We start from the raw sequence: 11,982 nt of genomic DNA, 5'->3' as shown, positions 1-11,982 counted from the left end.
GGTTGGAATCTAGGTGTATTTTAGAGTAGAGGCAATTAGTATCCTTCCTGTCTTATTAAGGCTGGTCTCCTGAACAAAGCCTATGTCATGCAAAATGTCTAAACAACACAACTCCCTAATACCAAACACGAACCTTCTAATTCTACATAATGCACTGATGCATATTTTAACTACTTGCCGCCTGTAGGATGTCCATGGACGTCCTCGGGTTTCAGTAGTTATACTGGGATGATGCCTGCACCTACAGGCATCATCCTGGTATGAATTTTTTCAGCAGGTCATTCCCAGTATGGCAGAAGTGTTACTATGTTACTCCTGCATGCATACAGTTTGTAAACAGTGATCGCACCACACATGTGAGGTATTGTCGCGAATGTTCGAGCGAGAGAAATAATTCTAGCACCAGATCTCCTGTGCAACTCTAAATTGGTAACCTGTAAAGGCGTTTAAAGCGGTGCCATTCCACAGGCAGATGCAATTTTAAAGCGTGACATTTTAGGTATCCATTAACTCAGTGTAACATCATCTTTTACATTATACGAAAACATTGGACTAACTTTAGTGTTTTTTTTTAAATTCGTGAAAGTTGTTTTTTTCCCCAAAAAAATGCATTTGAAAAAACGCTGCGCAAATACCATGTGACATAAATTGCAACACCCACCATTTTATTCTATAGAGCCTCTGCTAAAAATAAATATATATAATGTTTGGGGGTTCTAAGTAATTTTCTATTAAAAAAAAGTAGATTTTTACATGTAGGAGCGAAGTGTCAGAATTGGTCCATATATGAAGTAGTTAATAGTTAGGGTGTGGGCTATTTTGTCTTGGCAGGTAAAGAGATTTTTTTTTATTCAGCTCCTTATTTACTACTTAAGTAAACAGCTGGGGATTTTCTCATTTACTTTGTGAACAATAAAGACCTACATCTGGAGTTAAATATATGCACGCATAAAGGTATTGTACCTGTATATAGCTTTTAAATGATTAGTATTTATTGTTATTCATGATAATGTGGTTTTAAAATGCATTGCTTGTTTCATTGTTTGGTTTTATTTTTATTTATGTTTATTTCTACCTGCAAGAGTGATGTATATTAAGTTTACTATTTTTGCTAAAAAGACAATAAAGGACAGTGTGGTGATGTTAAAAATTGTAAGACTATAGGTTCTTTTAATTTTTTATGTGTGACTGTTTTACAAAAGACTATAGGATTACCAAACCAAGACCAAGAACATTTGTTCCTAAATTATAGCTATAACTAAAGCAAAACTTTTTTTTTTTTTTGCTAATTTGATGTGCAGATACTGTTTTTTTTTTTTTACAGATATTTTGTAACAACTGTTAGAAAATGTCTTCAGAAAACTACCTGATCAAATCAAATGCAAGTCTAAAAAATCAAAAACCCTTGCAAGATAAAGTGGCCATTGTGACTGGGTCATCATATGGGTATGTTAAAGAAATTGAAAAAATATCCAATCAGTTGGTTATTATTATAGGGGTGGCCTTCTCTTCATGTGAGCAGTCCCCCAGAAGCTGCTTCACTTTGCAACCTGGCAAGTCGCAGCTCTCTGATGTCCTCACATACAATGCAGGACCAGAAGTCCTGCATTGTAAGAAGGGCCCATCTACAAACAAATAAGGTAAGTTCTGTATTTTGTATTAGTGTTGGGAATCCACTACAGTGTTACATTCAAATGCAGCCTGGAGTTGGGCTTTAAAGTGGTTCTAATTTTTTACGTTAATGCATTCTCTGTATTAGGATAAAAAACTTTTGGAGTGCAGCTCCCCCCAGCCCCTCCTATACTTGTCTGAGCCTGATCTTGATCCAGTTCTGTGCACAAGAGCAGTGGCTCCCTCCGCTCTGTCTCTCCCCATTGGCTCAGAGACATCAGTGGAAGCCATTGGCTCCTCCTGCTGCTGTCAATTATAGCCAGTGAAGAGAAAGCTGGTTGGCAGGGTCAAGCAGCACTCTGTTTGTCAATGGACACACAGAAAGAGGCTCGCATAGCAGGAGATTGTAACCGGCTTTCTATGGTGAGCCTGTTCACACATCTCCGCAGCGGCTCCGGTGCGAATTGCACAGGAGCCCTGTGCGTCTTTTGGTCCGTGTCATGTCCGAATTCTGCCCAAAATTTGGGCTGAAATTGTACCTGAAACGGTGAATGGAGACTAGACATGTGCAATTTGTTTTTTGTCTAAATTCGACAAATTCGGTAATTCGGAAATATTCAAATTAACGCAAACCCGTTTACCAAGCTATTCCAAAATTCGGAAATGATAAAATCCGAAATTAAGAACGAAAATCCGAAAATTCAAAAGAACGAAAATCCGAAAATTTAAAAACCTGAAAATTAGAAAATCTAAAATAATAACTAACTAATAATAACTATTACTAACTATTCAGTTATAGGTATTGGAATTTCCTTTCAAATCTGGCTGTTAGTGAACGTAATGAATACGAATTTATTCGAAATAACGAATGCCGCATCTAAACGAATGGAACGTAATGAATGAATAAATAATAATACTAATAACAATATGAAAAACTTTTTATTATTATTAGTTATTATTATTACGTTCATTTGTTTAGATGCAGCATTCGTTATTTTGGATAATTCGGAACTTCAGATAAATTCTTATTCTTTACGTTCATTAATAGCCAAATTTGAAAGGAAATTCCAATACCTATAATCGAATAGTTATTTATTAGTAGTTAGTTATTATTTCGGATTTTCAGATTTTCGAATTTTCACATTTTTGAATTTTCTAATTTCCTAATTTACGAGTTTATTCAAAATAATGGATTTCATAATGAATGACCCGAAAAAAAAAAAACATAAAAAAACTAATGAAACTAAATCGAACACATTTTGTGGCAGTTCACATGTCTAATGGAGATGCACCGGACTCCTGCTGTGAGCCTGCTGCGTTCTCTAGTGTGAACCCAGCCCGAATAATAACCTGCATGAAGTTATTAGTTAACTGAAAATTTTTTTTGAAATGTTACTTTTGTATGAGCTTTAATATACACTATAGGGCCATATTCATAAAACAAAGAATATGACATTCACTAATCCTTCAGTGCAGGTGAACATTCCTGGTGCATGTGTTACAGTGGTGAATTCACCTGCAAGGTCACCTTCCCTCTCCTTATTTATTCACATTTAGGATCGGCTTTGCTATAGCAAGACGTTTGGCACAAGATGGGGCTCATGTGCTTTTATGTAGTCGTAAGACAGAAAATGTGGATAAAGCTGTCCAACAGCTGAAAGAAGAAGGTCTAAGCATTTCTGGAATTCAATGTCATGTGGGCAATGAAAAAGATCGGGAGAAACTAGTGGCAATGGTAAGAGAAATGCAAGGTAGAAAAATGTATGTATGTATGTATGTATGAAATATAAGAACTATATTTAATAGGCAATGTATTATATGTAATTGTATTCATTAATTATTTAATATAATTGGCTTATAACATTTAGCATTTTTGATAATATTTATTCACATGAGAGATTAGCAGCGCTGCACTTATCTTAAATAATTATTATACTATGGTAAATGTGCACTAATGCACTGCACTATACTGCCCAAACACACTTAACTATACTGCAGTAAACGTGCAGTAACGCACTTCAATATATCACAGTAAATGTGCACTAATACAAAAATTCATAAAAGACCCTTTTATGCAGCGAGCGCCAACCCCCCCCCCCCCCCCCAATATCCTCCCTCCCAAATATCAAGCCATGTAGATTCAGCATTAATAACGATGAGTATTGACTGACAACCAACTAAAATTATGATACAATAGCATTGGGAAACCTAAATGCCGGAGTGACATTAGAATCTCAAGCTGAAGCTGGTGGGTATCTGTCATTTAGAGGCAGTAGTGATACTGCTGCTAAATGACAGACTTCCAGCTGCATCAACAGGAGTTTCGAACAGGCAGGTGAATTGGCCAGATTTGGTAAGTTTGTTTGCCTGTTTGCTAAACTGCAAATAGGCTGCATTCTGGTCGAACTGATCTTCAATCTGAACCCAAAGCTTCTCCTTTTTTAATGTTCTCTCCATTGAACGGTCATGAAAAAAAATGTTTTTTTTTATTTTGTTGTTGTTGCATTGGTACAAGTCCCCCATGGAAGTTCCCAGCCACCCAACCATTCTTTTAACAAAATCTTGCAAACTTGCATTAAAAAAAAAAGAAAAAATAACAAGTGCTATGTTGGGGTATACTAGATTTTTTATGTGTATGAACCTTCTACTAATTTAAATTAGCCCAGTTTGCTCATTATTAGTGAACATAAATGTTTTACAACATAATATCCCTCTTTATTAAGGCACTTGTGACTTATGGGAAAATTGACATCCTTATCTGTAATGCTGCTGTGAATCCTTTTGTTGGTCCACTTTTTGAAACTACTGAGGAAGTGTGGAAAAAGGTGAGTGACAAGAAAAGGCACTGGGGCTATAATGGTAAAATGAAGATTAGTTCTTACATATTTTAGTTTGAATGTCTGGTATCACATCCAATTTGGCCTTCTAAAACCCATTTTAATTTGAGAACATTCTCTAGCTTGGATGTAAAGCTGAACTCCGGGCCACTCATTTCTTTGCACCAAACTTTTCCTTTTCCCATGTACAGGTGGTTATACTATATTCATTTTCCTTGTTCCTGAGCTGATATAATCTTATCTAAATCCCCAGTGACATCAGTATATGCCAGTAAAAAAAAGATCTACTATCTGGAAGCCAGGAGGAGAAATCCACAGGGCATCACTAAGTCACAGAGGGTGTAACAAATCGGTGTGCATTGCAGAACTACATTGGTGTTCAAGCAGGCACAAAACTGTGATAGTGTCCTCAACTCCTTAGCCACTAGGAGGTATGCATCTGAGAGGGGCAGCAGAGGGTCAGAGATAGATGAAGCAGAGCTGCCAGCAGCTGCGAGGATAGTGACAAGGAAAAAGTAAGTTTCCCTGTCATTGCTGACAGTAGCTGTTAGGGAAGAATTCCGAGAAGACTTGGCAAGTATGCCAATATCCAATATGGTCATGCTAATGCACGCATACACATTAGCGAACACCATACAGTGGCGAATCTTTGGGTACAATGGCGCATACAAAGCGTGCTAGTTGCCAGCATCCACTGGCCTATACAGTATCTCACAAAAGTGAGTACACCTCTCGCATTTTTGTAAATATTTTATTTTATTTTTTATTTATATATATTTTATTATATCTTTTCATGTGACAAAACTGAAGAAATTACACTTTGCTACAATGTAAAGTAGTGAGTGTACAGCTTGTATAACAGTGTAAATTTGCTGTCCCCTCAAAATAACTCAACACACAGCCATTAATGTCTAAACCACTGGCAACAAAAGTGAGTACAACCCTAAGTGAAAATGTCCAAATTGAGCCCAAAGTGTCAATATTTTGTGTGGCCACCATTATTTTTCAGCACTTCCTTAACCCTCTTGGACATGGAGTTCACCAGAGCTTCACAGGTTGCCAGTGAATTCCTCTTTCACTCCTCCATGACGAGATTACGGAGCTTGTGGATGTTAGAGACCTTGCGCTCCTCCACTTTCCATTTGAGGATACCCCACAGATGCTCAATAGGGTTTAGGTCTGGAGACATGCTTGGCCAGTCCATCACCTTTATCTTCAGCTTCTTTAGCAAGGCAGTGGTCATCTTGGAGGTGTGTTTGGGGTTGTTATCATGTTGGAATACTGCCCTGTGGCCCAGTCTCCGAAAGGAAGGGATCATGCTCTGCTTCAGTATGTCACAGTACATGTTGGCATTCATGGTTACCTCATTGAACTGTAGCTCCCCATTGCCGGCAGCACTCATGCAGCCCCAGACCATGACACTCCCACCACCATGCTTGACTGTAGGCAAGACACACTTGTCTTTGTACTCCTCACCTGGTTGCTGCCACACACGCTTGACACCATCTGAACCAAATACGTTTATCTTGGTCTCATCAGACTACAGAACATGGTTCCAGTAATCCATGTCCTTAGTCTGCTTGTCTTCAGCAAACTGTTTGTGGGCTTTTTTGTGCATCATCTTTAGAAGAGGCTTCCTTCTGGGACGACAGCCATGCAGACCAATTTGATGCAGTGTGCGACGTATGGTGTCTGAGCACTGACAGGCTGACCCCCCACCCCTTCAACCTCTGCAGCAATGCTGGCAGCACTCATACGTCTATTTCCCAAAGACAACCTCTGGATATGACGCTGAGCACGTGCACTCAACTTATTTGGTTGACCATAGAGAGGCCTGTTCTGAGTGGAACCTGTCCTGTTAAACCACTGTATGGTCTTGGCCACCGTGCTGCAGCTCAGTTTCAGGGTCTTGGCAATCTTCTTATAGCCTAGGCCATCTTTATGTAGAGCAACAATTCTTTTTTTCAGATCCTCAGAGAGTTCTTTGCCATGAGGTGCCATGTTGAACTTCCAGTGAGCAGTATGAGAGAGTGAGAGCGATAACACCAAATTTAACACACCTGCTCCCCATTCACACCTGAGACCTTGTAACACTAACGAGTCCAATGTGGACATTTTCACTTTTGTTGCCAGCGGTTTAGATTAATGGCTGTGTGTTGAGTTTTTTTGAGGGGACAGCAAATTTACACTGTTATACAATCTGTACACTCACTACTTTACATTGTAGCAAAGTGTCATTTCTTCAGTGTTGTCACATGAAAAGATATAATAAAATCTTTACAAAATTGTGAGGGGGTGTACTCACTTTTGTGAGATACTGCATCATTTAAACACTCCTCAGAAGACCAACATGCAAAAAATCAAGACATATTTGTTTGTATTTTGCCCAAAATACAGTGGAGTGGAAAAGGGTTTAAACCCCTTTTGAGTTGTACTGCCATCTCAGACCCATTAGAGATAATTGTGTCTTATTGTAACAGTGACAATGGTTTGAACAGACAGAAGGTAAGGGAAAATCTGCAACTCTAACTTAGAAATAAAAATGTTTCCATAATTGGGTATCAGAAGAAAGGAAACCCTATCAGCTTTGTACTGTTGTCTGTCTCCCTCTTACAGATTTTTCCTCAATTTCTGTTAAAAATGGTTGTCACTATGACATTCAGTAAGGGGAAATCTCTCTAATGGGGTCCATGATAACAGTGAGGCTCAACACGAGGTTATGATCTATCCCTTTTCTAACTAGAAATAAAAGCTTTTGTTTTTTTAAGCCCCATTCACATTGACTGCGTCTTTGAAATTGTGCGACTTCACCTGAAATCGCACAATTTCAAAGCTCCATCTCTGTGCGACTTTGAGTGCGACTTTGAAGACATCTGTGTGGCTTCATGCACAGATGTCTATTGAAGTTGCACCCTAAATCTCCAAAAGTAGTGCAGGTACTACTCTTTCAAATCCATGTGGCAACGCAAAGTCGGTGGCGAATCTATTTGAACACTGCCATTTCCGGCAATAGGATGCGACTTGACCTGTCCAATGTGAATGGGGCTTAATAAAATTACAGGGGCAGGTGGTGGTAGCGGGGGTTAAACCCTGGATTTCTACTTTAATATTGGGGCTATAAAAATAATTAGTATTGGTAAAGATTGCTGAATTTAAACATAATTCATGAAACAAAATGTACTGATAATTTCTCTGTATCATTTGCTAGGTTTTCGATGTCAATGTAATATCTACTTTCCTTTTAATAAAACTTGTTGTACCTCACATCCAGAAACAAGGGTAACAATTTTTCATTATTTTCTTTAATAATTCCATATGAAAACCAGTGGTTCACATATTTTGTTTTATTATTAGAATATATACATAGTAACTATTAAATACAACTGATTATCATATGATCATTATACTGTAATTCTCCAGTAAAATCATCCTCTCCCTTTATAACGTTAACTACAGTATATTTTTACAAATAACCTGTTTAAAAGAAATTAGCTTGTTATATTTAATTCAGTGCACGATTGCTTGGTCTGCCATTTTTATTTCTTTTGTAATATGAGTAGACATGGGAGGAACACTCCCCTGTTTAGGAGTTCTGCTGAAAACCGAACAGGGGAAATGCTTTAATCCCAATGGCGAACCCCATTTAAGTCTATAGGAGCCCAACAGCTCCTATTTTGAAGGCTTATAAAGTCTGGGTACTGCCCTGTATCAATAAAATAATATTTTTAAAAACTATTGTTTTTTTCAGGAGCAGTGGTTTCAATTGTGCATAAAGTGCAACAATAAACATGAAAAATTCCTTTAAATATATGAACTGAAAAATTCCTTTAAATATAGTGCCGGGGGGGGGGGTCCCCCTAATTTTCCTGTAAAGTGGCACATCTGTAGCATGCATAAAGCATGCTGCAGCAAACATGACATTTCCAAAGAAAAAAAAAATTGTCACTTGCCAGCACCTGGCTATTGAAAAAATAAAGAAAAAAAGGCGTAGAGTCCCACTCCAGTCCATACCAGACCGTTCGAGACTGGTATGGATTTGGAGGGAAACCCCACGCCAAAAAAAAAGGCCATGATGGATTTACATCGAGGGACACTATTTTTAAATTTTTTAATAAAGGAATTGTCAAAAACGTGTCTCTTGTGTTCATTACTTTTTAACACTTTTTTGGTGAATGGGTGGGGTTATTATGTACCTGATACTCATTCACAGAGGGCTTCTAGATTATGATAAGACCCCCGCCCATAGACCCCCACTATCACCAGCCATGGATGTGGGGATGAGGCCCTTGACAAGGTGCTCTGGGGTGACCTGGTGGCCTGACCTGCCAGGCTGCATGTCTGGATAAGGGTCTGGTATGGATTTTGAGGGGGGACCCACACCATTTTTTTTTTCTTAATTTTGGCTTTGACCCAAAGGGCCTGGTATGGACTGGGGCGGGGGGGAACCCCATGCCGTTTTCTTTTCTTTATTTTTTTACTGCCACTTTTTTTATTCTATTTTATTGTTCAGCTATCAGAAGAGAAACCCACTGACAGCTGATGACTCATTGGTTGGTAAGGACACCGCAGCTGGCTTCCCGGTGTTCTGCCGAGAAAGTTCCCCTCGGCGGATAAGGACCCCCCTCTACTGCGCAGGCGCAGCGCCTGCGCAGTAGGAGCCGGCGGAAATAGCCTAAGCGGAATAGTTGGAAATCAGCTGTACACGGCACCTGTAAGAGGGCCACTCGCGGGCTTGCTTCACTCACTACGCTTTGGGCACGGCCTCGCTTCGCTTGGCACTTTTATATTCTCCCTCTAGGTCCACTTGGATGGTGGGGCTTGAACCTGGACCCAGGGCGCAGGTGCCGTGTACAACTGATTGAAGATTTTCAGCTTCGGCTATCTTAGTAGTCGTACTCTCCTAGTAGTTCGTACTGCGCAAGCGCTGCGCCTGCGCAGTACGGGGGGGTCCTTATACGCCAGGGGAACTTTCTCGGCAAGACACCGGCCCTGCTCCTTAACTACCAGCCTACACTGCGCCCTGATTGGGCAAAGCTTTGCCCAATCAGGGCACAGAATGCACTGTGCAGCGCTCAGTGCATTGCAGAGTGTTCGTCGGGGTGAACACCCTGCAAATTAGGATGTTCAGAGAACGGCCAAAGATTGGGCCAAACCATCCCTAAATATGAGTCATTTTATTTAACCAATTATGCAAATATTTTTAACCAGTAACAAAGATTTATACATTTCTTAATAATCATACATTTGCAAACAGCGTTGCACATAATACTCTGTTTTATATCAATTAGGCGTGGATCAATAATAATCTGCTCTTCGTTCACTGGATACATACCTGAACCAGTAAGTTATTTAAGCAATATGCAAAAAATTGTGTATATTTCACTGTAATTGTACTTCGAAGGGAATGATTTAGAACTTTGTATACCCAAACATATGCAAGGGAGTGCATGCACAAGGAAAACATAAACAAAAATAGGATTTACCGTATTTCTTGTATATTACTGAATGATCAACTTTAAAGCAGAACTTTATCTATAACAACCTGATAAAGCATAATGTTTTTTAGCAAGGAACGTACAATCCACATTAATAATTATGTTACCAAATTTAGCCTGTTCTGTAAATTGCCTCCAGCATTGATCCGTTTTATCGTATTCCACAAGGAGCTTATATGTTAAGGAATTGCACAATGTGTAATAAAGGTATAGCGGGTGGTGAGAAAAATGATGGACACGCCACAGAAACATATGTATTGCTATAATGGAAGCTTAATGATTGATGATAGGCAGGGCATCCATACGCTGCAGACTTGTTAAAGCAATTTTCTAGATAGGGTGAATAAGCTTTCCATGTCATGGTAGACCAGGGGTAGGCAAACTTTTTTATGTTCTATGGTGCCAATGGTGAATCCTGATATGTTGGAGTGGGATCTGACATGTTCTGCTAAGGGTTCCATGATTAGGTTAAAGATGATCGGTGAGAGTGGACAACCTTGTCGGGTGCCATTACTGATGGGAAATAGCTTGGATAGCATCTCCGAGGTATATACCTGCCCTGATGGGGCGGAGTATAGGGCCATTATGGCCATCAGAATGGGACCTTGGAAGCCAAATTTGCCTAGGATTGCTTCAAGGTATTTCCAGTGAACTCTGTCGAACGCCTTCTCTGCATCCAAAGATAGGAGCAGAGAAGGCGTTCGAGACATCTCAGCATGGTGGATTATGTTGATAATTCTGCGAGTAGCATCAGTTATCTGTCTCCCTTTTGTGAGTATGTGTATTAGAAGGGGCATTTGGTTAAGTAATCTGTGGGCTATTAACTTGCCATAATTTTTTGTGTCCACATTGAGAAGAGATATGGGCTGAAAGTTTTGTGGAGAGGTAGGTTCTTTCCCTGGCTGCGGTAATGTAATGATTAGGGCATTCAGCATTTCTGGGGGGAGAGAGGAGGATGAAGCAACGTCATTGCACACCTTGGTCAGATAGGGTGCTAGTATAGTTCCGAATTGTTTGTAGTACTCTCCTGTAAGACCATCTGGTCCTGGAGATTTGTTAGTGGGTAGTGAGGAAATTATATTTCTGATTTCTAGATCTGTAAATGGGGTGTTCAGGGAGTCTAGTTGTTCTGCAGTTAGTTTGGGGAGGTTAATCTTGCTAAGGAATGCTTATATGTCAGGTAATGGCAGCTGGGTGACAGATGCCTCATCTTTTAGATTGTAAAGTGTATTGTAGTAGAAACTAAATGTGTCAGCAATAGCTTGTGGTTCTATCAATTTCTGCTTAGTAGCTGGGTGGAATAGATGGGTAATTTTAGTTTTGGAATAGTGACCTTTGATTCTGTTGGCCATTGCCTTTCCGGCTTTGTTGCCCGTGGAGTAGTGTTGTGCTCTAAAATGTTTGTGTGCTTTCTCGAAGGGCATTCCAAAGAACAGTGTCATTGCTAACAGTCCCTGTATTAGTATCAAAGTACTCTGTTAAACTATCCTTAATATAAGCAGAGTGGGCCGGTGAGTGGAGAATAGTAGCATTCACCAACCAAATCCGTGTTCGAGAAGTCTTCGGTGAATCTTCTATGGTCATTGTGATCGGGGCGTGATCCGACCATGTAATGGTCGATATCTCCGTGGAAGAGATTTTGGGCAGAGTCCATTTATCCACTAGGAAGTAGTCAATCCGAGTATAAGAGTTGTGTCTAGGGGAGAAATATGAATAATCCCTTTCGATGGTGTGATGGCATCTCCACACGTCAAAAAGATCGTGAGATCGGATAAACGGTCCCATAGGAGATGTGCATCTGCTAGAGTGGGAGGAAGAGTCGATGGAGTTGTCAGGTACTATATTAAAATCGCCACAGATGACAAGATGACCCTGTTTACAGCGATTGATTTTCTTCATCAATTTGGATAGAAAGTGGATCTGTTTCTTGTTGGGGGCGTATACTGATACAATGGTATATTGAACGTTATTTAATGAGTATTTCAATGCCAGATATCTTCCTGCAACATCTTGAAGACTGTCATGTAGGGTGAATGAAC

General features: G+C 39.7%; 1 protein-coding gene across 1 annotated transcript in view; it reads left to right on the top strand.

The window, feature by feature from the left end:
• The first annotated feature begins 849 nt into the window (after positions 1-849).
• Positions 850-11,982, top strand: part of LOC141143765 (dehydrogenase/reductase SDR family member 4-like) — a 110,670-nt gene continuing 99,537 nt past the window's right edge. Inside the window, exons 1-6 of the mRNA XM_073629353.1 lie at positions 850-954; positions 1,325-1,446; positions 3,169-3,346; positions 4,335-4,436; positions 7,657-7,727; positions 9,737-9,788. Of these exons, the coding sequence (XP_073485454.1) occupies positions 1,349-1,446; positions 3,169-3,346; positions 4,335-4,436; positions 7,657-7,727; positions 9,737-9,788 (501 nt within the window). The 5' untranslated portion in view covers positions 850-954; positions 1,325-1,348. The remainder of the gene's footprint in view (positions 955-1,324; positions 1,447-3,168; positions 3,347-4,334; positions 4,437-7,656; positions 7,728-9,736; positions 9,789-11,982) is intronic.

The sequence above is a fragment of the Aquarana catesbeiana genome, linkage group LG01 (genome assembly GCF_042186555.1).
Source record: "Aquarana catesbeiana isolate 2022-GZ linkage group LG01, ASM4218655v1, whole genome shotgun sequence".
NCBI classification, from domain to species: Eukaryota; Metazoa; Chordata; class Amphibia; order Anura; family Ranidae; genus Aquarana; species Aquarana catesbeiana.
The sequence above is the reverse complement of the archived record's forward strand: the minus strand, read 5'-3'. Positions and strand labels throughout refer to the sequence as shown.